This window comes from Harpia harpyja, chromosome 19 (genome assembly GCF_026419915.1).
Source record: "Harpia harpyja isolate bHarHar1 chromosome 19, bHarHar1 primary haplotype, whole genome shotgun sequence".
NCBI lineage: Eukaryota > Metazoa > Chordata > Aves > Accipitriformes > Accipitridae > Harpia > Harpia harpyja.
Genome location: NC_068958.1, coordinates 18,762,306 through 18,789,534, shown reverse-complemented (window position 1 = coordinate 18,789,534; position 27,229 = coordinate 18,762,306). Strand labels below are relative to the sequence as shown.

General features: G+C 54.0%; 2 protein-coding genes across 4 annotated transcripts; both read left to right on the top strand.

Moving 5' to 3' along the window:
* The first annotated feature begins 518 nt into the window (after positions 1 to 518).
* On the top strand, positions 519 to 22,654 carry PPARD (peroxisome proliferator activated receptor delta). Of its 3 annotated transcripts, none has more exons than XM_052815100.1 (9): positions 600 to 618; positions 2,134 to 2,191; positions 5,326 to 5,414; positions 16,219 to 16,447; positions 17,169 to 17,320; positions 18,090 to 18,228; positions 18,836 to 19,038; positions 19,380 to 19,833; positions 20,227 to 22,654. In XM_052815100.1, the coding sequence occupies exons 4-9, from the start codon at positions 16,318 to 16,320 to the stop codon at positions 20,472 to 20,474; spliced, it is 1,326 nt and encodes a 441-aa protein (XP_052671060.1). In that variant the 5' UTR covers positions 600 to 618; positions 2,134 to 2,191; positions 5,326 to 5,414; positions 16,219 to 16,317; the 3' UTR covers positions 20,475 to 22,654. The 3 variants fall into 3 exon arrangements, with proteins under 3 accessions (XP_052671059.1, XP_052671060.1, XP_052671061.1); XM_052815101.1 differs by having other exon boundaries at positions 603 to 618; positions 19,383 to 19,833; XM_052815099.1 differs by lacking the exon at positions 2,134 to 2,191 and having other exon boundaries at positions 519 to 618.
* Positions 22,655 to 23,906: 1,252 nt separating this feature from the next.
* On the top strand, positions 23,907 to 26,771 carry LOC128154228 (probable E3 ubiquitin-protein ligase makorin-1). Its single transcript, XM_052814493.1, has 8 exons — positions 23,907 to 23,977; positions 24,384 to 24,707; positions 24,815 to 25,128; positions 25,390 to 25,481; positions 25,595 to 25,815; positions 26,066 to 26,176; positions 26,264 to 26,372; positions 26,466 to 26,771. Exons 1-8 carry the CDS (start codon positions 23,907 to 23,909, stop codon positions 26,607 to 26,609), a joined length of 1,386 nt encoding a protein of 461 aa, XP_052670453.1. The 3' UTR covers positions 26,610 to 26,771.
* Positions 26,772 to 27,229: the final 458 nt, after the last annotated feature.

Genomic DNA, 27,229 nt, shown 5'->3' with positions numbered 1-27,229 from the left:
CTCTCCCTCCACGGCGGCGAGGGCCCAGGGGGAAGGCCTGGGCCCAGCGGTGGGTCCCGGTTAGCCGCGGCGGGGCAGCCCGCAGGCGCTGGGCCAGGGTGGCCGTGACGCCGAGGGGGAACAGGGACTACTCAGGCTCCCCTGCGCGCAGCAGACCCAGCCCTGCGGGAGCCCGCGGCAGAAACGAACCAGCCCGTCCCCGTCCCCCGCCACACGCCGCCATTTTGCGCCTCCACCCCCCACTCCCCCCCCCGCTCTCCCTACCCAGCATGCCCCGCGAGCGGCGCCTACATTTCCCATGCGGCCCCGCGAGCAGCGCCTACATTTCCCATGAGGCCCCGCGCCCGCCCGGGCCGGGAGTGGCGGCGGGGAGAGAAGTGCGGTCCGCGCCCGCCAGGGGGCGCCGCGGGGCGGGGCGGGGCGGGCTTGGGCCGTTGCCGTGGTGATGCGGTAACGACTTCCCGGCGGCGGCGATTGGCTGCGGGGTGCTGGGTATGCGGTGGCGTCAGGGCGGGCGCGGTGACGTGCAGGGGTGGGGGGCAGCGGGGCGCCGCCGGCGGCGGCGGTGTGTGGGGGGGGGGGGGAAGCGGCGGGTCGGGAGCGGAGCCGCCGCGGGAGGTGAGCGGGGCAAGGCCTGTGGGGAGGCGGGTGGGGGGACACGGGGCGGGGTCGGAGGGGGCTCGGGCGGGTGGGGGGGACGGGACGGGACACGCGGAGTACAGGGGCACGGTGTGGGGAGGTGGGGGTGTGGGGCAGGAGGAATGGGGTGTGGGGGGGACAGGGGCACAGGGTTGTGGGGCAGCAGGGAGAGAGGTGTGGGGGGACGGGGGGGGTGGGGGGGAGAGGGTTATGGGGCAGTGGGGAAAGGGGTGGGGGGGGGACGGGGTGTGGGGCAGTGGGGACGGGGTGGGGGGGACAGGGACATGACGGGGGTGTGGGGGGGACAGGGTTGGGTGTGGGACGGGGCTACGGGGTGCGGGACTTTGAACGTAGAGAGGGCAGAAGGTAGGAGGCAGGGTATGGGGTGGAGGGGCTGGCTGTGCTGCGGGATGGGGGGATAACGAGCAGCGGGGGGGTGGGAGATGAGGCTGGGGACGGGGGCTCTCTGTGGGTGTGGGTTTGAGGAGGTGGCACACGGGGGCTTTCTGGGGGTGTGGGGTGGAAGGGGCAGGGAGATCTGGTGCACGGGTCTGAGCGTCGAGGAGGCGGGGGGGACTTTTGGAGGGCAGTGATTTGGAGGGGGCTAGGAGGGCAGGGACACATCAGTGACTTTAGGGTGCAGGCTCTCGTTCCTGCTTGGGAAATCAGGGAAGACGGAGGATGGAATGTGGCCCAAACGGGGGAGGCTGGGGGGAGGCAGTCTGCCTTTCTTCTCTCCCAGAGGTGGGGTGGCAGAGGGGGAGTTGGCCTGCGGTTTTAGGGTACCAGTGAGGGGCACTGTGGGGGGGGGTCTGGGGCTGGAAGGAGGAAAAGCAAGAGGGTCAGGATGGTCCATCAGTGGTGCATCAGCTGAAGGGTTGCTTGAGCAGAAAGGATCTGAGAGTCCTTTTCTCATCCCTCGTATCTCCACATTCTGCTCCTGCTTTCCCTGAGATCCCAGATAAAAGATGTTTACTTGTTGTGCCGTGTTTTTTCCACCTATAAAGTAGGGGTACTGCCGCCTTTATTAAATAGTGGCTCTAAAGTACTTGAGAGTTCTGCACGAGGTCACTTGTCCCGTGCTGCGAATGCTCGTAGCCGAATGCAGGAAGGTGGTACCTGCATGCTGGCTGGGTTGAGTGTAACTCTTAATTGGCTGTAAAAGCTCCTAGGTGAAAGGTAAAGAAGCATGCAGAAGTAGGTGGCAGGACCTTGAAGCAAGAAACCTAATTTTCTTTCACCTCCTGCTTCCCTCCTTTGTTTTATTCTACCAACCTGTTGCATTTTTTCCTTCCTTGTTGGCTAGCTCCAAGCTCTGTAATTATAACCAACTAGGATCCTGTTGTTGCATTGAACTGTTCCTCCCCAGATGAGTTTTGACCTCTCCTTTTTTGTGTGGTCAAAAGGCCTCTTGGCCTTGCTATACTTCCAAAAGTTTGTGTGCACTGACTCCACCTTAAGAGGTGTTTAACAGCCCTATTTTTTTATGATCAGAGAGCCTCCAACCTATTTACAGAAGCCAGTGAATTAAGGTTCAAAACCTGTTTACAAGGTAGGTTTGTTTTAGTGTCCCTGTGTTGTCCCTCAAACGGGGTTCATTTACCCGGTGTGCAAGCCAATAACACAGAGAGCCGAGGTATTTTCAAATTAATTTCATTGATGCACATGAATGGGTGCCTGTCTCAAGACAGCACACCTTTGTCTCAAAAATTCCCACATTTATACACTTAAGTAATACATATTCATTATTATTTCCCTTAATGATCGGTTCTTACTGCTTCACCTCTCATGTAAATTAGTGTGCAGACTCTGTCATCTTCCTTCATTGTCTTCTTTTGAGTAGGTGGTATCATTTGAGTAGGTGGTCAATGAGTCGGTGGTCGTGATCTCCCCCATAGGAATTACCTTTTACCTACTTCTTACTCGTCTTGGCAGTTCCAAGCATTTCTTCAAGGTTTATTGATCAGACCACAATCCGTTACCTTTTCTGACATAAACATAAAGCCCCATTGTCTAGTAGCTAGTTTCTAAACCCTAAATCATGTCTAGTTATTGTTTCCCTATCTTAAATATTAACTAATGGGGGCTGTATACAGGACTTTAGCAGTTCCCTGGTTATTTCAATCATATTATACATATTAATTGATAACACCCAGATGGAAAATCAAGGCACAGAGAGGAAAAGCAGCTGCAGATGCAGCTTGTCAGTGGAGCAGGAGAGAATACACACCCTTTGTGACAATCCCATCTATGCTTTTCCCAAAGCATCTATCTGTCATCAACCCTATTGTATCTGCATGGCTTCAAACAGCATCCTCATGTAACTTATCTTAGCCCTGGCCACCTTCCCCTTCAACAGCTGTCCTGGGAGGCCTCTTGCACACGAGTGACGATTGTGCTTGCAGGAGGGAATCGGTCTCCTGAGCCGCCGCGTGTTGGGAAAGCCCCTATGAACAGGCTGTGGGTGGGCAGAGGAGCAAGCAGGCTTTGGACGTGCCATAGGATCCGGGCAACGTCCATCGTGGCGATGCAGAGGAATCTGAGCGTGGAAAGAGGATGCAGCAGTGGCCACCCCATGAATCAAGGTCCTAAGGCTGGTAGCAATGTTGATCTCTTGAACCAGTGACCTGCGGGTTGAAGCAGCCCATGTCCCGTTTCTCGTTTGTGCTCCACTTGGCCCTCTTCCTGCTGTTTCTCTTCGTGCAGGCTGCCTTGCTACCTTCAGCGGAGAATCCCTTTCCCCTTCTGGTACAAACGTGCTCCAGGCTGTGCTGAGGTGGGAGTTTTCTCTGTGACTTATCATGTGTCAGCCAGGGATACAAGAGGAAGCTTTCAGGAGGGATGTGCTGGCAGGTTCCCTCTGTGCCCTGCTGAGCTGGTGCAAGTATTGCCTTGTGTGTGATGGTGATGGGGCATGCCCTGGCATTTAGCTGTGAGCAGGACGAGGTGAGCCAGTAATTTAGTTTTAATTCTCGGATCTCTGGCAGCAGCAGCAGTAAAGCACTCTGATCTGTGATGGGAAGGAGCTCAGGGTGTGATTCGTGCACTCCCGGCGTGTGATTCATGCCCCAACCTTACACTTTGTTACTGAATCAGGGATGGGCTTTATTGCTGGTGGAGATGAACAAAGCCTGCTGCTGATGTGCCAGTGGGGTCGTAATGACTTTATTATTGTTTCTCATCAGGAAGGTTAAAGAAGAACTTTGTCTGGGCTGTTTAGAAGAACTACCTTCTGTTTTGGGAGGGAGGGGATGAGAAACCTGCTGTAGCTTTAACATCCTGCTGTGAAAGTGAAGTTACTGAGTGTGGTTTTATGGCTCCCACTAAAGCAAAGGCCCAGGTGCTGGATCTGCACTCCTTCCCTTGCTGGCTGACCTTCAGGCAGGCTTGTTTCAGCTGATGTCTCGGCCCCCCTGCCTGTAAACCAAGGGCAATTGCTTTCTTCAAGGGGGGCTGTGATTTTTATATCGCTGACAGCAAGAAAGAGCGATCCTGATGCGAAGAATGCTTCAATGCAAGGGATTGGGGTTATTTTTTTTGGAGCTCACACTCGTGCCCTTTCCTGGATGTACACGGGCTGCTCAGCAACGTAGGAAACACCCTCCATACTCCCACTAGTGTGCAGAGAGCCTCGGCTTTTGGAGCAGGGGATGTGTTTTCTTTTTTCATCCTCTTCTGAGCAGCTGCAGCTCCCGGTGCCGTGTCAGACCTGGGAGGTACAGGAATGCATGCAGCACTGGGTGGGATCCACTCCCTGCCCTGAACTTGCCAGCTTGCCTGCCGAGCTGCCCCTCTTGGTTGGGGGCTGGCGATGCCGGGTTCATTGGCAGTGCTTGGCTGCCTCGCAAGTCATCCCATGTTGGAGGTAGCAATACGAAACGGGGCTTTTCCATTGAGGTTGAGGAGCAGCTAAGCCTGGGTAATGTCAGGGAGGGTACATGGGTTCAAGTAGCATCATGTTCACAACATCTTTGTTTAATATGTTAGTCCAGTTAGTCTGCATAACTGTGTCTAAAAATAGAACATATTTTCTTCAAGTCCTCTAGTTCAAAGCCTCACAAGCCATTTTTTTTCCAGCGTTGGTCTCTTGCTGCTTTCCTGAGCCTGAAATTCATACAAGGCTATTTGCAAAGTTATCAGGAAAACCAAGAAGAGTGAATGAACTCTGTCGAATCCTTAAGTTTCAACCACCCGAGAGGGAAATTCATTAAAGTTGCAGTAACTTTCTGGCAGCCTCTTAAAGGGAGATTAAGCAAGCTGAGTAAACAAGCCACCTTATGGCCACCATAGACCTTTTCTAGCATCAACTTCATGCATTGTCATAGAAGCTCAGGGTCATCAGCCTCTGGCTGTGGGTGACATGAGGCAAAGGTGACATCCTGATGCTCAAAGCCTGGTGAGGGGTTGGGGCCATCTCTGTTGGGACCCCCCGTGGGTTTGCTCTACCCTCCTGGTTCGCAGAAGCTACCGGAGCCCAGGGGAGACAGCTGTGATTGCATGTGGTGGCTGCCTCCCCGCCTCCCCACAGCGCGAGGGGAGTCACCCCAGCCTATGGTTTCAACATGCGGTAGAGGGAGTGTGTGTTTAAACTTCAGAGCTGTCGCTGGATCCAGCCCAGTTCTCCCAGCGGCATAAATATCTGGCCTTCGGCACAGTCGTGGAAATTCGCGTTGTGTTCTCTTGCAGATTACTTCGGTTTTCAGCTCTCCGTGCTGACATGGTAACTGAAGGGTGGCTTTCAGCGACAGGCAGACGGGGACAGCTGCTCCGGAGAGGTAACCCTTCCCTTTCGCACGCGGGCGATCTACCAAAGCACTTATCCTACTTCAGCAAGTTTCACTTTTGTCCACAAGCGTAAACTTTCTTAAATTTCTTTTAAAATTTAAACTCTATGCCTTGTTTTTTTCAGTTTCTGAATACAATCTTTATGGATTACACTTAGTAGTATGCTGTGAGTGTCATGGTCTAATCCTGTTCTTCTAAGCTGACTGTTACCATCAAAGTATAGCGATTTAACATTTGATTATTTCACTGATTTTTATGACTGAAATGGGCTCTTGTAGATTGGGGAGGGTATATGAGGTCAGGGACCATACTTGGGTAACCAATCACCTAATGATCTGGACACACGATCTTGGCAGCAGTACCAATACCGTCTGTCGCTATCTAACTGCCTTACCCGGACAAAGCTGAGCAGGTTACAGCAGAGCTGCGACAGGGGTTTTGAGGAGGTGGTCAACACAGGCTCGGGCAGACGTCCTGCCCACAGCCCTCTGAGGCGATGCCCAAAAGTCTTCACTGCGGTCACTCGGCACCCAGATGCTGCATGTAGCTTCTAATGGTGCTGTGGCTGTAGGGGGTGAATTTATTTTTGCCGCAGCACACATCTGAGGTGGTTAGCTGGACAGAGATGTGGTTTTATGTGTCAAGTTTGTGCAACTGTTGTACTGTCTCTGTTCTGGCATTCAAGACATGGACTTCCAAGGATCTTTGCAGCGTGCAGAGAGGATTTTGTAATGAGCCACATGAGGCTTTGCTGATCAGAAGAGCATTGTTGTGCAGAATTGCTTACTGATGTTAATGGTCTCCATCTCTCTAGCGTGTTGCCTGTTGACAAATATGTATTTTTGTACAGTACATCTTGTTGTCTTTCGGGGAATATTTCATCTGCGGCTATTGAATTATGAACTGGAAATCTGCAAATGTTCTTAGAGACTGAGGAATTAGCACGACAAGAGACTCTTGGGCTCCTTCGTGCAGTGGGACCTGGCATGCAAATGATTTTTTAATTGGGTGAGATGATGTTATAGTGCTTATGCCTGAAAGGTTATTTGCTGTCAGAATCCAGCCTGGCTTGCCTTGACTATGAAATTTTAGAGATGTTGGTTTATTTTGTGATTTGTATTGGCTCCCTCGCTTTATAGCAGGAACAACTGCCTTGGCTGATACCCACAGATTTGTCAGGCTGTGTAGCTGCTTTCTCATCAGGCGCTGCAGAGCAATCTTTGCTTTTCTAGAAGTGTTGCTATTCAGAGATTTACTGCTTATCACTGCTGCAATAATTTTGGAGACTCTGGGAAAGTCTAGACAAGCAGAAGTGATTTCCGTAGTGAGTACAAATAAGATTTTTCTGTAGAACTAATTTTTTTTTTTAATATTATACTCTGAAATGCGCTTGCATTGGCAGAATGCCTAGGAAATTACTTTCCCAAAGCAGGGTTTAGAGTGGAATGATTAATGCCAGTATGAAGCCTTTTGGTCAAGGAGATTGTGAAATGCATCTTCCCCAAAATGTGTGTTTTGGGATAGCATTCACTGCAGCCCTGCTTGGTTGCAAGAAGGATTCAGAGCAGAACTGACTTGAGTTGTATCTTAGTTTCAGGATGACTTCTTGAAATGCTCTAATATTCATTGCTATGATCTGCATCTGGAAAATGTCTGTGTCCCCCAAGGCTTAGCCAAGAGCTTGTGAACATCTGAGATCATTTGGGTCGGGTCTTTCAAATGGGCTTTGCCAAGGGCTCTGAGGTATGTGCGTGTGTTTGGGTGCTTCCCTGGGGATCCCCGTGGACAGGTTCTGCTCAAAGGTTTGGGTTTTGCGGAGGCTGTGGTTTGCAGGGGAATCCTGACAGGGGAGGAGGTGGCAGGATGAAAGCACGGGCCAGAAACACGAATGTTTCTTGTGGTGCTGGGTCAAGCCAGAGCACATCTCTGAGGCTTGTGGATAGCAACAGCCACATAATGTCTGTGCTAACCAGAATCGTTGCCCTCATGCTGCATTTTCTGGTTTGCCCTGGTCTGGGAACTGGAACTTGGAATAGCAAAAACCAGAACATGCACGTTCAACCCCATAATGGAGATGTGGGATGGAGACAGGGAACAGTTCTGGTGGTTTAAAAGGGCAGGTGAGCTTTCCTACCTGAGCTGATAGGGAAACATTTCTCTAATGGTCTGTTAAGACAAACTTTGCTATGAACCATACTACTGCCTAATGAATGTCTCATTAGGAAAAGCTTTGTCAGGCTACAGAGAGGATGGGTGAGATAGCTTCAAAATAAGCAGTGTTTTGTGCAGTCACCTCGGTGATGGGAACCTAAGCTCAAATCCCTATCCTGCCTGAATTTTTACAAACTTTTTTTTTTAATGCAACTCTTGATTTCACCTTAATGCAAATCTGGAATATTTCTGGAAATGCCCAAATCTGATTTTCACCTTTAAGTTGTTTATATGGGTTCTGCTAGAGCTGTTGGACCTTGAAAGCTGTTAACCCCACAGGGCTGATGGCCAGAGACACACATCTCCGGAAAAAAAAAAAATCTGTGGGTTCTCATGTCCATAGGGTAGGTGTTATGTTGTGGTACATGGGGATCTCTGGAGAAGGGTTGTTGGTGAGCATGAGCTTGGGGCTGGAGGTGGTGGAGCCCGCTGAGCTCCCAGCAGCGGGCTATGTTGGGAGGTGGTGGTTGTTGGCTCACTGTGTACCTCTGCTGCTCCCTCCGTACCCCCAAGACTGTGCCAAAGACGTGAGGATGTTATGAAAGGCGCTAATGCTTTGCTCAAGCGTTTTTGTTTTCTAGGGGCTGAGGTGGAAATCCAAATGGTCAGAGCACACTGCAATCCTCTAATTGGCAGAGGAGTCTTGGCAGGATCATGCTGACATGATTGCTGCTTGTATCACTGCTGAAAACACAGGGAAACCTCTGTTCCTCCAGTCGGCTCTTGCTGTGTGAATGTGGCCAAAAATAGTAAGGAAACATCATTCCCCTCTAGTTCCCTAAGAGGGTGTTGAACTAGTTTGTGTAACAAAGTTATTCTAATGTTCTCTGGAGTTTTCTGTATGGAGTATGCAGTCAAACTCAGACTCTTTTTTCCTACTCTGTGGTTGAAATGGAGATGCAGCGAACATGGTGATTTGTTCTAACCGTTCCGGTGCGTATGTTCCCAGGCCCTGCTGAATCATCTGAACTTGTGCCTGGGCATAATCGCTCACTGTCAGCTGCCTCCTGGGATCAGAGCGGCATGGCTGGTGCCCAGGATATTTTGCTAAGGTCTACAAAATCGGTAGCACTTTTCTGGGAGTCCAAGTGTAAGCATAAGAAAATTTATAGGCTGGTGGATTTTTTTTTTCTTTTTTTTCCCCTGGTTAGCCCATGGGATCTAAAAATCTCTGTCACTGCAAAGAGGAGAAGGCTTGCTACTGCTTTTGTGGGCATTTTACTGGATCTGGAAGCACTGGCAGCCTAGCAATAAAGCTTACTGGCCTGCTGGGTATTTGGCTCCAGACAGCAGGCTGCACACACCTGTGTATGATCCAGAGCAATGCATTGGCCTGGTGCTACTTTACTACCCCTCATTGCTTTTCTGGGGAGCTGATTGCCCCATCCAAAGCAGGGGTGACACTTGCTGGTGTCCCAGTGACACTGAGACTTTGAGGAAAACTAAGATGGGTCCTGGTATGTACAGTGCTGCCAAATGACAGCCTTATTTGCTGCCAGCAGTGCTCCTGTTTGCAGTGACAGCTTGTTCCACTTGCCGCTTTCCTGGTTTTCCATTTAAATGCTGCTCTGAGTCTGTAACACCCTGTGACCACTGCTTGCCTTGGGAAGTGTTGTTGCCGTTCCCATGAGCTCCTCCCTCGTCAGCGCTGTTCTATAATTACTGGTGTTCCTGAAACCAGATCCTTCCACGTGTCCTGCCCAGGTTCCGGAGGACAAGGGATCTGCAGGCAAACAGTGCCCTGGAGTAAAGCGCGAGAGGACTTCAGGAGTTTCAGAAAGCATCAGCTTACAGTGGTTTGGTGGGTTCTCTGAGCTGCCAACTTCCTTGCCTTTGGGATGGTAAAGGAAAGGAGAATATATCCCAGAGAGCTTCTCTGGCACTTCCAGAGAAGAAGCAGGGGTGTGAAAGCTGGCACTTGTGGAGCAGCAGCAGAGGCTGCTGGAGGAGCACAAATAGGAGATGCTGTGCTGGGTGGCGGGTCCCTACCAGGAGATGGGAGCGAGCCCGTGGGTTCAGGGTCCCCTGTGGACACTTAACGATCTCCGCAGCCCTGTGCAAGCTGCTCTGTGCCTCTCTCCCAGCAGCATGTGTGTTAGGTTGGCATTGCCACAGCTTCACAGCCACCTCTGCTGTGCTCTGGGGTGCGGTGGGGATGATACTCTCTCCTTACCAGACTTAATGATCTTCTCAAATAGCAACACTTCTATGCCATTTCCAGCTCTGAGAAGCCCCAGTGGTGTCACCTTTCTTTTCTCAAGGTGTACCTGCTTGTTTCCTGGCTGCGGTCCTCATTCCAGTGGGTCAGACCCACGTGTCCCTCCTGTGCCTGGGTGCTCTGGGCTGTCCTGAGCCCAGAGCAAACACAAATTGCCAGGACGAGACGTGCCAGTTTATTTGCTGAAAGTAATCCTGGAAGCGCTTTGTATAGGAATGTACAATGGGAGAAGATGGTCACGAGCGGTGTGGTGTGCTGACCTGGGGCTGGGGAGGCCAGACTTGAGAGCGTGACTGCAAACGGGTGTCAAAATCCGTAATATGGGAATAAACAATGACACTTGGCACTGATGTATTCCTCTGTGCTTCCAAAACATGCCATCTCTGTGAGCTAATGCAGCAAGGAAAGGATCAGGAAGGAAGCACTATTAAAGTCCTGCATTTGTTTTTTTGGGGGATGGGTTTTTTTAGTGGAGTTTGGTTGGGGTTTTTTTTGATAATGAAGGAAATGGAGGTATGGGGGTTGACAGGATTTGCTGAAGGTCATGAAGCAGGACTTCAGATAAGAGCTAACAACTGCTCAGCTCTTCACTGCCTGCCCTGCTGTTACCCCTTCTGCAAAAGGTAGCCACGGAGGCTGGCTCATCGAAGGCTGAAGAGGTCAAGGAGTCTCTCCGCTGGAAAGGCATGTAGGGATGATTCCTGTAGAAGTATTCCATCTCTCCCAGTATCTGCCATCTCAAGATTTTGGAGCACATCTGATGCGTGCTTGGAGAATGAGTTGAAAGAGAAGAGCAGCCCAGCAGAGCACCCTTTTGCGTGTGGTTGTGAGTTCATTGCCCAAAGTCTGATTTGCTTCTGTTTCTGCAATACCGCTCGCTATCTGAAGAAACCCAACACAGGCAAGAAAGCAGGAAGTTCCTTTTGGAGCAAAATACCGTGATCTGGTTTTGGGGACAGCATCCGTTGTGGTACGAAAAGAGAAGAATCCAGCGAGTTTTGTAACCTTTTTAACTCTTTTTTTCCCCCCCCCCCCTCAGTGTCCAGGAAGTAGGCGAGTTAAAACATGTGGTAGATGTGTGATGCATCTTGGCAAGCCTGGCTGTTCAAGGCAAGCGAGGGAATCTCCTGCACCCTCTGTCACATGTTCCTGAGTAATTAGCAGCAACACAGTAATAGCAGCTCTGGCAGCATCCTGTTGCTTAGTCGGCTGGGCTTGTACTTGGTGAAATGCAGATAGCCTGCACAGAGCAGTGTTGGAGGGAAGATCACAGGACTGGACTGGGTCATGGTACAATGTCTGAGCAGATGCTTCAAGGGGAAAAACTGCCCTGAGTTTCAGCGCTGGCCATGGCTGTGTGGAAGGGCTCTTCCTTGCTGGCTCTAGTAGTTTATTTCTGCATGTAGCCTGCCTTGCGGCCAAGACTTTGAGTAAGGGAGGAAGCACTTGGGTAGTAAGTGCTGCTGAGATCTCATTAGCTAATGAGGGGGTACGTTGATCTTTCAGGAACAAAACCAAACATGTTTTCAATGTTTGTCTCCTGTTTTGTGCGCTTAGTTACCTTTCCTGTATTGCAGCATCTACTTAGCTTTTTTATTTGGCTTTTATTAGTCGTAGCTGACATGTAGGAGGAGGAATAGAAGGTGGTACTCGATCAGCAGATATTGGAAGCAGTGACACAACCCAAGGGACATCTGCAGTTGATGGCCAACAAGCAGCAATCACATTTTTTTATGGATTCAGTTCAATTTTTGTTTGTGGATTCAATATGTGCTGCCGTACAGAGGGCTGAGTCCTCATCTTGACCCTTCCAAAAGGATTCAGTTCTGTTGACTCTGAATTTGGCTAATATTTCTGTCCAGAGGAATAAAAATTCAAGCCAGAAGTGCTCCCATGGTAAATTGGTTTCCTTTCGCAATTCCTGGTGACCTCTTTTACAGTAACTTGAACAACTGCTTTGAGCAGATCAGCTCTGTGACTTGGCCCTTGGAGGAAGTTTGGACCTTCTTTTAGCATTTTGCTTTGCCTGGAAACTCCCATCTTCCAGGGAGGGATCTCGTGTGGTGACACTCCAGACTGCAATAGGGACTTGGTCAATCCCATCTGTATAAATATATTAGAAACAAATGTGTGCTCTTGTGGAGGGGAATGGGGGCAGGCATCCTCCCTCCACCCCCATGAGCACACTGAAATTACCTCTTGTTTGAGCTCACCACCAGTGAAACTACACCTGGCTTAAAGATGAGTTCCTTCTAATTACGAGCACTTCCTTGCTCTCATTTTGTGGCTGTCTGGCTGCCAGCGCCTGGGTGTCTGTGTTGAAATGCACGTCCCCTTCTTGTGACACTTTGCTCTCATGCGGTACTCGAACACTGGTGAGAAACTGGGCTTTTCCATCACGTCGTCCTGCCACCCCTCCTGCCCACAGACCACAGGGAAGCAGGCGCTTCCTCACCAGTTTGTCAGCTTCTGCTTCTCTGAACTTGGCTCCAAGGTCTACATGCTAATCAGTGGTGAGGAGCTGTCAGGACAAAAGTGTACAAGCTGCGGGTTGATGAACTGGAGGTTCAGATCTTGGTCAGCTCTAAAGAAGTACTGCCTTCTTGCAGGGGTCCACGCTGAAGATTTGTCTCCTTTTAATTTTTATTCCTGTTTTTATCCTCCTCTTGTTGTGCCATATCTCTCCCCCCATACTTGCCGTATGGTTTAGCTTGGCATAGATGCCAGCCCCTGCTTCTAGTAAAGATAAACCTGTTGCCCGTGCTGTTTGCAGTGTGGGAGCAGGGCAGCCAGCAGGCATCTGCCCAAGCCTGGAGCCAGCAAACAAACCCACCCTCTGCCATCTGCAGGCTCCCGGGAGGGAGGCTGCTGTCACAGCCAGGGTTACCAAAGCTCCTTGGAATGGGGATTGAGGCAAGGGCAGAGCAAGTCATGAGATGCTTGCCCTCTTGCTCCTTCCCATCCTGTGGGAAGAGGAAGGGAAACAGCTTTGCCGGATTCTCTGGAGAAGCTTAGGAAGGAATTCATGGTTCCCGTCCTCGTTTCCAGCCTTTCTTTCCATCGCTGCACTGTGACGACTGAACAGAAAAAGGGGGTGGCTATGCCGGGCAGGAATCTCTGCCCTTCTCCCTGCAGCTTGAAGCTTGTGTGCTGTGCTCTGGGAGGTGGCTTTTTAGCCAAGGAGAGGAGACCGAGTTATCCCTCCTCAGGCCCTGCCTGCTCAGCAGCTGGATGTGGAGGCACCAAGCGGGTGGAGAGGTCCTGGGGTTGAGATGGACCCTTTGACCATCCTCTGCCATCCATGCAGCCATCCCTGGTGTCGTCCCACAAAGATGCAGGGCTGTGATGCCCCTGCCCATGGCTGTGGTGGCAGGGCAGGTCCCTCCTCATGCTCAGAGGGACAGAGTTCGGACAAACCTCTGGGGAGCTCCAGCTTCCCAGGATACCCCACTCTGAACCACCAGGCTCACAGGGGAATGGAGGAGCATGTGTGAAACCTCGGCAAATCTCCACAGTCTCTGTGTGCTGCCACGCCACTGGCCCTGGCCCGGAGGGGAGGACTGGGGGTCCGCATCTCTCGGGGGCCCTGCCAAGCCAGCTTGCTCCACACTGGGGTGTGCAGGCACAGCCCATGCCCTGCCTTTCATCTGCTGAAGGCAGGGGGTGCAGCCTGTGTGAAATCAATCCTTTTTTCCCCCCTCCTCTCCCTCTATCTCTGTTGTTTAGAAAACAGGGGAATGGCTAAGGGAAAAGCAGGTGTGCAAACAGCTCTCACAGCTTCCCTCTGCCCAGGCCCCTGTACTCTTGGCCTGCAAGGAGATACTAAAACAATACATTCAGAGCCTTCTGGTAAAAGCTTTTCTCTCTCTGGCTCTCCAGCCACTCTTGAAGGGTGGGATCCGAACCATTATCCTTCCTCTAATGCCTGCGTGCACATGGGGAGCCTTAGCTGGAGCGTGGTGTTGCTGTCTGTGCACATCTCGCCCTGTGCTTTCCTCCTTCTTGGGGCTGCACACCTGTCTCTAGCCAGACCGACTCCAAGCACAGTTTTGGGGTTGCTGTGGTGGGTTTTGGGGAGCAAGCTGCATGTCACAAACTCGTTGCTACCCTGGGAGTACACAGCCCTGAGTAGACCCAGTGGATGGAGGACAGCATGCCAGGGATGCAGCTGAAGGAATGTGCCCATGTTATTCCAACAGCAACGTGCCATGAGGCATCTGGTGCAAAGCAGAGGGTTCCATCTGCACTGGGTTTAAAGCAAGTGGCCTGTGCTGGATGCCAGAGACAAAGGAGAGCTAATAAGCAGCTCATTAAGCTGCTGCTGGTTGTATTTTCCACTGTAGCCTAGTTTCTCCTGCCACAAGCTTCCCCCACTAACTGCTGTTCCAGGCAAAAGCATTTTCCTGATGTTTGTACATTCATTTATATATAGCCTTCAAAACGATCGAGCTCGTTACCCTCCATCTCCGATGAATAGGTTTTCCTGCCTGTGTGCCATGTCCCACCGCGCGGGATGTGTGAGAGGAGGCCAAGGATAACACAGCCCTTCAATGGTCCCTTAGTGCTCTCGCGGAGGCACGGGAAGGGAGCGCTCTGCCCTTGTCTAAGCACCCCTCTGCCTGCTCCTGCTGTGAAGGAGAGCAGGGCAGTTGTGCTTGCAAGTTGCCTCTAACGTACCTCTCCTTGAAACAAAGCCGTCTGTCCTGCAGTCTGAATTCCCAGCGTGGAGGGCAAAAAGCAAGGCCCCCTCGCCCACAGGAGACGTAAGCTCCGGGGGATGACTTGAGTCCTGGTTTTGCAATGTGTTTGCGTTCAACCTCCTGCTTGCAGGTTTTGTCCTCTCCCTCGGCTGCTTGCTTGATCTCGCAGGGAGCTCTGACCTTGCTCGGCACTGACAGCTTTCCAGCGAATCCAAGGAGCTGGCTGCGGCTCAAGTTCGAAGTGCCAGGCGTGAAGGTCTGCGGCGAGAGGGAAAATGAGCCCAGGGAGTCCTGGGTCACTGCTGCCCTCCCCCAGCAAGCCCTGTGCTGTGGCAGGGGCTTGGGCATGGGCCACAGAGCATCCTAGTGCTTGGGGGTTGCCCTTGTGCGAGTCCCCCGCGAGTAGGTTACTTCTCTCTGATGCGGGCTTGAAGATGCTGCATCAGTTTAGCTTGTGCCTGCAAATTGAGGCTTTCCTGGTGGGATCTGCATTTCAGTGGCTTTTCTAATGGATATTTCTCCACTTAAAAATAGCTCCTTTAAGGAATTGGATGCAACTCTACAGAAACTGGGCTTGAGATATTAGTTACTCAAGCAAGAGTCAGTTTAGGAATCAAGATCTGGAGGTAAATGCATGCCAGGATGTCGCAGTGTGAGCTGGACACTCAGGCAAGATCCGGCATGGTTAGGAGGGAGGTGGGAACGGCTCTGCGATGGTCATGGTACCAGTGATGCATCGCTTGCACGGCTTGAGTTTTTTGTGGGCTGTTTGGGATGGACTAAGGCAAACAAGGAGCGGAAGCGCGCGGGGGGAGGATGGGGCCGTTCCTCCCACAGGAAACCCAGGATTAAGACACTAGCTGGATTGTGTGGCCATCGCGATCACACTGCTGGACCCCGTGGCTGAGCACGGCCCAGCAGCTGCACGGAGCAACAGCAACACGTTCCACCCAGCGGCTCTTGGCAGAGGAGCTGGGGCCAGTTACAACACGACGAGTGAAAATAAACACAAATGCTGTGACTGGCAGTGCTGTAATGGGAAGGAGCGTGAGCACAGGGGCCGGCAGGAAGCGATCGGTCTTGCGGATGGCTCGCACGGGCCGGGGGCTTTCAGCCACTGCCTGCTGCTGCACTGAGCCCTGCTCCCCCAGCATCTCCCACCCACGGGCACAGAGCCGCTTCGCCTTGATCAGCCTCTGCCATCAATCCGAGTTCTGCTTTGGCTGGGTGGGGATGGAGGGTGAAGCCAGCCCTACCTTAATCTTTCTGGTGGTGTTGGCTCCGTCAAACCCCAGCCTTGACTACCACTGTAACATCCCAGGGTGCTAGTGACTCTGGGGGACATTGTCTGGGGCACTGTTTCTGCTATGGGACTTGCAAGCTGGGGAACGCAGGTCCCTGAGTGGCATCTGGGCTGGCGTGTGGTCTGGACTCTGTCTGCTGGGCTTTAAATACGATTCTGGCGAGCTTTTGCTTCCTCGAGTCCTACAGGGTGTTTATACCAGAGTGCCAAGTGGCCTTTAAAAAGCCCCGGGTTCTACTTGTCTCCCTGGATAAGGAGAGAAAGCAGAGCAGGACTAGCATGGTTACACATCGCCCTGCTCCTGAGATGCTCTGTGCGGGCGTTCAGAGCTGACACTGCGCGTTTCTCCCTCTGTCCCGCAGGCTAGCAGGAACAGCCTGGTAGGGTCCATCTCGGATAGACGCGGATGATGCCAGAGCTATGACAGGGATTGCAGTCTTGGCACTGAGGGGTGATCAATTATGGAACAACTACAGGAGGAGGTACCTGAGGTCAAGGAAGAGGAGGAGGAAGAGGCAGTGATGGTGGCAAGCGGAGCCTCGGACCCAAGTGGAGGACCAGACAGCTCGCTGCCTTCAAGCAGCTACACAGGTGAGTGGAGCCACAGGAGCTTATCTGTCCCTGGAGGGTCCAGGTATCCACATTCCCTGGGCAGCGTGCTCAGCTGCAAGGGCAGAGGACGTGCCCGTGAGTGGAGTTTGGCTTGTTTTAATCTCTTCCCGTTGTGAAATAATGCATTGAGAGCCAAGTTAATGGAGAGGCTTATTATTTCCTCTGTGGTCGCTGCACAGCTGTTGGCAGCAGATTGGGAGACGGAAATTAAAAAGACAGGCAGGTAACATTGTGCCCCAGAGTGAGGGGACTTCCAGGGTGCCTGAGAATGCTTCCCTGGCCACTTCTTGATGTCCTCAGGGCAAACCGATTGTAGGAGCTGGGGGAGAAGGTTTGTTGCTGCTGAAGAGGCTCCTCCAGAGCCCCGGGTGTTCCAGCTGGGCAGCCCTGTGCCAGCTGCCTGCCAACTGGCGATTATAAAATTTGCTGGTTGGGTTTCATTGCCTAGACATGAATGCCAGAGGAAAGAAATCAGCATTGATGTGGAGTCTCTCAGCTGCTGGGGGCACTCTTGGCTCTGTGCATGGCATCTGCCTGCAGCCAGTGCCTGATCTCAGAGGTTAACTGCCCAGATGCAATGCCAGTGGCAGGCTGGGACAGTGCTGGAAATCCCTCGTCAGCTCCATGGCTGGAGGAGTTAGGCACGACGCTGGGCTTGTGGCTACTACACAAAGGTACATATCCCTTTGTGTGTTTGCAGACCTTTCGCAGAGCTCCTCTCCCTCCCTGTCGGACCAACTGCAGATGGGCTGTGAGGAGGCAGCCTCGGGAGCATTGAACGTGGAGTGCAGGGTCTGCGGAGACAAAGCCTCGGGGTTTCACTATGGCGTGCACGCCTGCGAGGGCTGCAAGGTATGTACACCTTGGGGAGGGCTGGGTTCAGCAACGCCAAGCAGAGATTAGACCCAGGGACTATGCCATCTCTTCAGGCAAGCAGATTTGCAGCAAAACAGGGATGTGGGATTGAGTGATTGTAAAAAACTCATTTGCAACCTGTCCAGAGAGTGTGGAGAGTACAGGCAGACACGCAAATACTGTCCTGGGGGAGGCAGCTGAGATGCGTATGGCCCAAATCTTGCCCTGTCATGCTTTACTTTGTAAGGCAAATCCATCTATCCCCACGGGGACCCTGGCTTTGCTTTTAAAGATGCTCTCTGTGCTGCAGATCAGCAGTGAGCTGTGTGTTTATCCCCCTGGGATCACTGGCTGCAGCTTGGATGTGCCTCTGAAATTCTTTCCCCCACAGCAGATGCCAGCGGGGCTGCGTTAGCGGCCCAGGTCCTGCCAGACATTCCTGCAGGCTGAGGCCAGCCCACAGCTTGTTCCTCCATCCCTCCCTGCTGGCTGCCTGCAGTATCACACACACAGCTCTCCAGCACCTGACCGTGGGCTGCCCTCCACGGTTCCTCCTCTGCAGCCCCCTTCTCCCACCGCACGACCTCTCCTTGAGACAGAGACTCTGCTTGTGTCAAAGAGACCCAGGGCTCCTCCTCCCCACCCGTCTGAACCTCCATGAGGCTCCTGGGGATAATAAATCAGCCTGGTCGCAAACCACAGGTGCTAACACTGCTGTTCCCTTGTCCTCCTGCTCTGCATCCCCCTCTGTGCCGCCTGCCTGCAGGGTTTCTTCCGCCGGACGATCCGCATGAAGCTGAAGTATGAGAAGTGCGAGAGGAGCTGCAAGATTCAGAAGAAGAACCGAAACAAGTGCCAGTACTGCCGCTTCCAGAAATGCCTCTCGCTGGGCATGTCACATAACGGTGAGTGTCACCGCTGTCCACAGGCCTGGTCAGCTGGGTGCCACAGGGCCATCTGCCCGTCTATGAAGGATTTGCACGGGGAGGCTGTATATAGCTTGCTTTATTCCGTGGCGCTCTTCTTGCTAGGGGATCACCTTTCAAACCCAGTGCTTTGAGCCTTTGACTCTTCATCCCCTTCTTCTGTATGAGAAGGGGCTGTTCATTCCCACCATGCAGGCTGGCTGTTGGTATATGGCTGTCCCTTATGGGTTGACGCAGAGGGAAGTGGACACGCAGATTGCTCTTCTGTGCTGGGATTTTTAAACTTCAGGTGTAACCATCTTGTTCCTGGTCAAGCAAAGGTGTTTATATGGGAAGCAGGGTTTGTGCGAGAGCCCAGAGGAGTGGGGATGGGAGCTTAGCATGAGGCTGTGTTGGCAGTAATGGCTGGTTCATGAAGGTGTCAGTGCTGGAGGAGCTGCAGCCCTGGAGAAGCATCGTGTTGCATAGCTGCAGGTGTTCACCAGCAGACCTCTGTCTGCGGTGGCAGAGTAGACTGCTGCCTCCCTGGATGCCTCTCCTGGGGTCGTCCCCAGTGTCCTGACCCACCGGTTTCCCCCCCTCCCAGCAATCCGCTTTGGCCGCATGCCGGAGGCAGAGAAAAGGAAGTTGGTGGCAGGGCTGACGGCGAGTGAAATCAGCTGCCAGAACCCACAGGTGGCTGACCTGAAAGCTTTCTCCAAGCACATCTACAATGCCTACCTGAAAAATTTCAACATGACCAAAAAGAAGGCGAGAGGTATCTTGACCGGGAAGGCCAGCAGCACCCCAGTAAGTTCCCTCCCCAGGGCAGGTGGGGTTGGCCATGACCAACGGGGGGGGGGGCTGTTCTCTGGGAGATGCTGCTCAACTCCCTCCTGCTGTAGCTGTTCCACATGCACCGTTTCCCAGCTGCAGCCAGGTGGACTCTACACATTCTGCCCCTCACTGGGAAAATTCCCATTGCTTTGCAGACTTGTGCTGTTATGGGTGGGGTGCAGATTGCCCTGGCACTGTCAGCTCCAGTGGGGAGAGAACAACAAAGGGACAGGCAGACAAATGCGAGTGTCCTTGGCAGAGCTGATATCTCGAGTCCCTGCAGCAGGTTGCTAACTGCTTGCTTCTTTTTCAAGCAGCCGTTTGTGATCCATGACATGGACACCTTGTGGCAGGCAGAAAAGGGGCTGGTATGGAAACAGCTAGTGAACGGCATTCCCCCCTACAAGGAGATCGGGGTGCATGTTTTCTACCGCTGCCAGTGCACCACAGTGGAGACTGTGCGGGAGCTCACCGAGTTCGCCAAGAGTATCCCCAGCTTCATAGGCCTCTACTTGAACGACCAAGTGACTCTGCTGAAGTACGGGGTGCATGAGGCCATCTTCGCCATGCTGGCCTCTATCATGAACAAGGACGGGCTGTTGGTGGCCAATGGGAACGGCTTCGTGACCCGCGAGTTCTTGCGTAGCCTGCGCAAGCCCTTCAGTGAGATCATGGAGCCCAAATTTGAGTTTGCTGTGAAGTTCAATGCGCTGGAGCTGGATGACAGTGACCTGTCTCTGTTTGTGGCTGCCATTATCCTGTGCGGAGGTGAGCGGGCACCGTTGGCCATGCAAGTGTCAGGAAGAGTCCTCCCGTACTTAGAGGTGGTTTGGAGTGGGCTGGGGGAGCTGAGCTGCAGCTGACCCTGAGATCAGCCAGGGGTGTCTTAGGGGGACGAGAGAAGAAGTGAAACCAAAGCTTCTCCATGGCGGTGATGCCTAGCAAGCTTGGACCAAGAACAAGGAGCGTAGAAGTGGCATCTCCTTCTCGTGTGCTGCTTGTGGGATATGTTGTCCAAGGGCACGCTTCTCCCCTTGCCTAGTTGATGAGGTTGGAGTCACGGTGGGTGGGTTACAGTCCCCGTCTCCCTTTCCCCAGGAGGAGCATGTACTTTGGAGGGCTACACCATAACACTACAGCTACCGTGCTTCCTCTCCACAGACCGTCCTGGCCTGATGAACGTGAAGCAGGTGGAGGAGATCCAAGACAACATCCTGCAAGCGCTGGAGTTTCACCTGCAGTCCAACCACCCGGATGCCCAGTACCTCTTCCCCAAGCTGCTGCAGAAGATGGCTGACCTGCGGCAGCTGGTGACGGAGCACGCCCAGCTGGTGCAGAAGATCAAGAAGACAGAGACAGAGACGTCTCTGCACCCACTTCTGCAGGAGATCTACAAGGACATGTACTAAGGACCTGTTATTTATGAGAATGAAGCCATGGATTCCCATCAAGACTCTTTGTAAAGAAACAAAGAAAACCTTTCCCCATGTCTTCCATTTCTTCTACTGGAAACTCTTTTCTACGTGACCCTGACGTACGGTACATAGGGCAAGATGCCGTAAGATTTTGGAGCCACCACCTGCTAGGCCAGGGCTTCCGTTAACACACACTAACAAATTTACAAAGGCAAATCATAAGCTACTGTTTCCGTTACTACGGCCCAGCTCTTTAGCTGCTCCCTGGGGCCCCTGAAGCGGCCGGCCGGTTTACATGGTCTGGACGGTGGGGTTCCTGTGGCAGCCTGGGGACGGTGGGGGATGCTCTGGTCATTAGGAGACCTGAGCACGGTGCAGGTATCCAGCGGGGCCAGCAACAGCGCTTACAGCGTGTCTTTATTTTCTTTTTCGTATTGCACTCTGAAGACATAGTCCTGAGCCGTGAAGTCTAGGACAGTGTAATGAAAGGAATTTTCTCTCTTTTCCAAAGAAAAGCCAGAGTATTTGAAGACGGGTAGGGCTGTCCTAGCAGAGACCCTCAGCTGCAGCCCCCCCTCGCTGTGCAGCATGTTTGTGTCTCCCAGAGGGATTGTGTGATCTCTGCCTTCCCCTGAGTGCCGTGTGGGAGCCCTTGCTCCTGGTACCCCCCGTTTCAGAGAGAGCCTGCCCCTCAGTATGAGAGCGGGAGGGATGGGGAGGTGGGAGGGAAAGGGGTTGACTCATAAAAATTCATCTTCAGAGCAGAGGCCAGAATCTGTGTGCTTCCCCAAGCTGTTCTGCACAGATATGAGTTACCAAAAAGGTCTGTGCAGGGCCAGGGGCAGGCCTGGGACTGGTCGGGGTTTAAGTGGCAGGGCTTGCAGCTTGTCCTGCAGCTCCCTTGCCCAGCCCTGGGGGGGCTCTGGGGTGTTGCAGGGCAGTGCAGGCAGCAGAGGCTCCCCAGCAGCATGGCTCCTGTAAGCACCAGAGCAAGCAAAGCCTTCAGCAACACCAGCAAGGTGAAAGCCACGGCCAGCCCACAGTGCTCAGGATGCTGAAAGGGCATTGACCTGTCTGTTAACACCCTGCCTCAGTTTCCCCTCTGTGAAAGGGAGCCGGATTGTCACTTGCTCTCTGCTCAGAGGGGGAGCACAAGGATTAACTAGCGCATTGCTAGCAAAGAGCTTTGCAGCTGTAAAACACAGTATAAATGCCAAGTATTTATAAAAGGGGAGGGAGAGGGTGGGATGCTCACAATGAGCAGGAGCTTCCTGGCGAGCGTGGCTGGGTCAGGGAAGCTGCTCTGCCCTCCTCTGCCACTGTCCCGAGTGTGGGGACAGCTCCAGGCTTTGGGGTCTGCCTAAGCCCAGAGCCATTCTGGGACTTTACCTCACAGCATCTCACAGCTCTAGTGAAATGCCACGGTGCTGCCTGTGCCTGGGATGGGACCCCTGCATGGGGGGGGCTGCATCACCTGGGCTCTGGGAGAGAGGATGGATCTGGGAAGGGCTCGGTCCCCTCTCGGGATGATGGTGTCTGGCCTAAGAAGTGGCACTTACCCGTCTGCAGCTCATGGTCCCGTGTGTCCCAAGCAGCCTTATTAAAATACTGATATTCCCAAGGAGGGGTTGTGGGAGCAAATTAGTTGGTTTTATTTTCTTTTCCTCCTCTTCAGGGTAGCAGATTTCCCTGGTGCAATAATTCCTTTAAAACCCAAAGGGGAAGAGCACTGGGCTTCCCCTCTGTGTCACAGGGCTGGCCGGTCCCAAACCTGCCGCTGCTGCCACCGCCCTCCGGCTCCTTGCCGTGCCTCAGTTTCCCTGCCCTCTGCCCACCCAGCCCCTTCCCCTCCCTACCTCGCACAGGTGTTATGAATTACAGTTTCTAAAGCACTTTGAAGCCCTCTTGGGGAAGGCACCAGAGATGTGCGTGTGCTGGATGGAGCCTGGGGGATGCGAAGCCCCCGGTGGCATCCCCCACCGTGGCCGGCATGCAGGACTCACGTGCTCATCACCTGGGGAACTTTTTGCTCTTCCCTCCGCGACAGTGTAACAACCCTCAAACTGAAATGTATATTTTTGCTAGAAGTACAAACCTCCAAGTGTTTTTAATAATATAAATAGTGTCCACAAACTGACTTGACTTTAAATAAATCTGAACTAAATATTTAAGAACCCTTTAGCGTCCAGCCTTTCATTGTGGGATTCTCTCGCCCCTGGGGGGCTGTCCTTGGGAAGGTTTCCAGCAGAGGCAATGGGATTTGCGGGATTTGCTGTGATTTCCAGGGATTTGCCACGATTCCCAGGTCTCTGTGATTCCCAGGTCTTGTAGCTGCTGTGGTTTTCCTGCCTGCATTTGCCATCAGACCTAAAGGCAGCAAGAGCCGGGCACCAGCAGGTCCCAGCCTCAGAGCCAAGCGCTCCCTGCCCCAAATCTTTGCCATAGCGCTTGCTGCGGGGTGAAGCTGGGCAATGAGCTGAGCCCGGCTGTAGCCACCCCAAGATGGGCAAGGATGGGCTCAGGGACAGCCTGGCCATGCGCTGGCACCAGGCTCTGCTCTTGGCCGGGTCTGAACACCCAAGAGTTTGCAGGGAGCAGCTGCAGACCCCCAGGCTTCCCTCTCCCCTCTGCCCAACGTGGTTTGAGGGCCCCCAGGGGAAGCTGTACAAATGCCCTCAGCCTTTCCCAGGCATCTGCGGGCACAGAGAGCCCTAAGGCTCCCAGCTGGGCTGGGGGGAGCAGCAGGGTGAGGGTTAAGCCGCTGTGCCTGCCTGACAGTTACCAGGCTGAGCCCACCAGCCTGTCCGTGATTTAACCCGGTGGGCAACTAAATGCCACACAGCCGTTCCCTCACTCACTCCTGCAGTGGGATGGGGGAAAGAATCAGAAAAAAATGTAAAATTCACAGGTAGAGATAAAGACAGTCTAATAGGACAGAAAAGAAAGGGGAAATAATAATTATAATAATGGTAAAAGAATTAGAATATACAAAACAAGTGATGCACAATGCAATTGCTTGCTGACCAAAGCCCAGCCAGTTCCCGAGCAGCAGCAGCCCCCGGCCAGCTTCCCCCCTAATTTATGTACTGCACATGACATCCCATGGTATGGAATACCTCTTTGGCCAGCTGGGGTCAGCTGTCCGGGCTGTGTCCCCTCCCGGCTTCTTGTGCCCTCCCACCCCCAGCCTCCTGGCTTGCAGGGCAGTCAGAGAGCTGAAAAGTCCTTGACTTAGTGTAAATACAGCTCAGCAACAACTAGAACATCAGTGTGTTATCAACTTTGTTCTCCTTCTAAATCCAAAACACAGCACTGTACCAGCTACTAGGATGAAAATTAACTCTATCCCAGCCAAAACTACGACACCATCCAAGGCCATAAATAGCCCTGCGAGGTTGCCCAGACCTCTTGGCTGCTGGGGAGGAGATGGAGCCAGGCTCGCTGGTGGCATCTGAGGCATTAAGGGCCCAGGGGGGCTATCGGAGACCCCTGTGCAGGTAGGGCTTGCGGGGAGGCGGGCAGCTGGGAGCAGCTTTCGGGGGAGATAGGCTGGAGACGGGGCTGCGAGCCCCCCACTGGGGGGGGGCAGAGAGTGGTTTGTGATGCCCTTGAACCCCCTCCCCGTCCGTTTCCCCTGGAGGGTGAGGGGCTGGAGAGGACAGAGCCTGTCCATCCAGCTGTCCCCCCCCCAAGCTGGGGGTCCCCAGCAGCACCCCGTCCGGGCACCCCCTCCCTGTCAGCCCCAAGCTGAGGGCTCCTGCCCCTTTCCATGCCCCCACGGGGAGCCGGGGGCTGCCCCAGCCCTCCATAGCCCCGGCTTGTCTCCACGTTCCCCCAGCCCCGGGGAGAGCCCCCAGGCTTGTGCAGCGGCTCAGTCCTGCGCTTCATTTGCTTTGCAATTAGCCAGGAGATAAGGCTGGACCGAGAGAGCTCTGGCTCCCCGCTGGGCTCTGAACTTGTGATGGCTCCTGAGCCCAGACACCAGCATGGTGGCTCTGAAAATATGGCCCCATCCAGGCAAAGCTGGGACCCAGGGGGGATCGCGGGGCCGGCGGAGCGGGGCTGGAGGGGGGCTGATCCCAGCCATGCGGCTTCTCTGGCTGGCAGGAATTTTGCCCGCGGATCCTGTCGATGGGGCCAGAGCTGCCGCTTCTCGCATGACAGAAAGTCAGCCCACATCTGCAAGTACTTCCAGAGGGGATTTTGCAGCTACGGAGAGCAGTGCAGGTAAGGGGTGAGGAGGGGGCCTGAGGCCACAAGGATGGGCGGGGAGCCAGGAGGTGTCATGCTGGGCTCATGGGACCCTCTGTCTGTCTGTCCCTGGGCTCTTCCAGCTATGAGCACATCCAAGAGGAGCCGGTGCCGGTGGGGACCCGCTATGGCCCCATGCCCACCGTGCCCACCGTGCCCCCCAGCCGCTGGGGCTCGGAGCCTGGCCGTGTGCCTGCGGCAGCAGCCCAGGGCTGGGGGGGAGCCCAGCATGGCTTGGTCCACCCTGTCCCCACTGTGACGCACGTGGCCTTCAAGTTTGCAAGCATGAAGGTTGAGGAGGAAGAGAAAAACAAGGAGAATATTACAGGACCTGGTAACGTCCCCCGTGGGGCCATCGGTGGAGAATTTGTCCCTGCACAAGCTCAGGGTGCCTCAGGTAGGTGCAAGGCTGCCCAGGGGTGCTGAGGATACTGGGGCGCTCATGGTGGAGCATCCTGTGCATGTGTCTGCCCTTGACCCAAATCCTCCTCCCTCCATCTCTGGGCAGGGCCCAGCTAGGGCTGTGGAAAGCTCTCCTAGCAGCTTTTTTAGGGTGGGGACCTTAACTGCTAAGCCTGTGCTCTCCGAGCAGCCAGCCTGCCTCTTTGATGATGGAGCAGGATGTGCTTTTCCCCTCTAAGAGCTCTCCTGCCTGCAGGCTCCCAACCGCAAGGGCAAGGGCTGGATCCAAATTCTCCTGACCCCAGAGAGGCAGTGGTGGAGACAGCTACATGGACTGACCCTGCAGAGGTGGGCTTGGGGGTCTCCTGCAGCCAGGCAGTCCCCATCACCCCGTGTTGGTCCCCTAGGCTGAGGCAATGATGGAGCTGGGGGGTTGCCACGCCGTGCTGCTTTGCTTGCAGGTCCTGACGGAGCCGGATGCTGCGGCAGCCCTGGTCCCCACCATGGCACTGAGGACCCAGAGTGAGGCCGTGGTGTGTGGCATCTGCATGGATCGGGTGTACGAGAAGCCACTGCCGGAGGAGCGGTTCTTTGGGATCCTCCCAAACTGCAGCCATGCATACTGCGTGGGCTGCATCCGCAAGTGGCGTCGCAGCCGGGACTTCCAGAGCACGGTCATCAAGTGAGTGGGGATGGGGACATGGCAGGGTGGTCACCGTCACCCCTTCTGCACCCTAAAATTCTTCCTTGGGTCTGGCGATGTGGCTTTGGGATTGGAGCGACTTTCCTTTGGGAACAGGCACTTGGGAGCTGTGATGGGGACAGGGATGCTGGATGAGGCTGTGACAGTGGGACCACCCATTATGGGTACTGAGCCCATACTCCCTGCTCCCTTTTCGGGAGACCCGGCTGCACCCATTACCTTCACCCAGGGCCTGCCCGGAGTGCCGGGTCACCTCCAGTTACTACATCCCCCACAAATACTGGGTCTCAGATGCGGGTGAGAAGGAGAAGCTCATCGAAACCTTCAAGGCGCGGACGGGGTGAGTGCATGGCACTGCAGGCTGCAGGGCTGCAGGCTCTGCGCTGCTCCAGGAAGTGTGCTTGCAACTGTGCTTTGAATCCCACAGGAAAATGAGGTGCAAGTTCTTTGTCCAGAACCACGGGCGCTGCCCATTCAAGTCAGACTGCATCTACCTGCATGAGCTGCCTGCCGGCCAGCTGCCAAGGATACCCATCGTAAGTGGGGTGGTGCGTCCTGGGGGGCTGGGGCATGGCATGGCCATGCAACACGGCTCAGGGCCAGGGCTGATCCTTTCTCTTGTGCTGCAGGAGTTCAGCCCTTCCTTGGAGAGCTTTGACGAGGAGGATGACGAGATCTGCGTGCTTGAATGGGCTGTCACCCTGACGGAGGCAGACTTTCGGTACTCACGTGACGGCTACGAGATGCTCTTCAACTTCAGCAACTCCAACTAAGCCACGCTGTGCCCCACTGGGCCTGGATGCTGTTGATGGCAAGGAAGTGTCTTCTGGGAGGGGGAAGCATCTGCTTTTGATGTGTTCAGCTGCTCCTGGCACTGGTTTGGGGGAGCTCTGGGCATGCAGGGTGTTGCAGGGATGGGGTCGGATGGGAAAATAGTCTGACTGGTGTTTATCAGCAACCCCCGTGTCGATGGCTGAACCCCCAGCAGGTCCCGCATTGCTGCTTCCCCCAGGAAGCTGCAGGAGGGTGTGTGTGTGTGTGTGACAGAGCTATAGGGGTCTCGGGGCAGTGGGGCACAGCCCCCCCTTCTCTTGCCCTTGCTTCCTTGGCAGTGCAGTGCTCTGCACCATGGGAGACCTCGGGTGGTAGGGACGGGGGGGGCTGGGCTGGGTGCTGGGGCAGCAGTGGGGAGATTTAATGCATACGGGGGTGGGGTACAGGGAGCTGGGCAGCTGTGGGGTACTCTTTTAAACTGCTTTTAGCCAAATCTGGAAATTATGAAATAAAGTGGTCCGTGTGATGCAACGCTGCCTGGGGGCTCTCCTTCCGGGGGCTGGGGGGGGGGGGGGAATACACCACCCCCCTGGGGGCTGGAGTTGGGGGATGTTAGGGT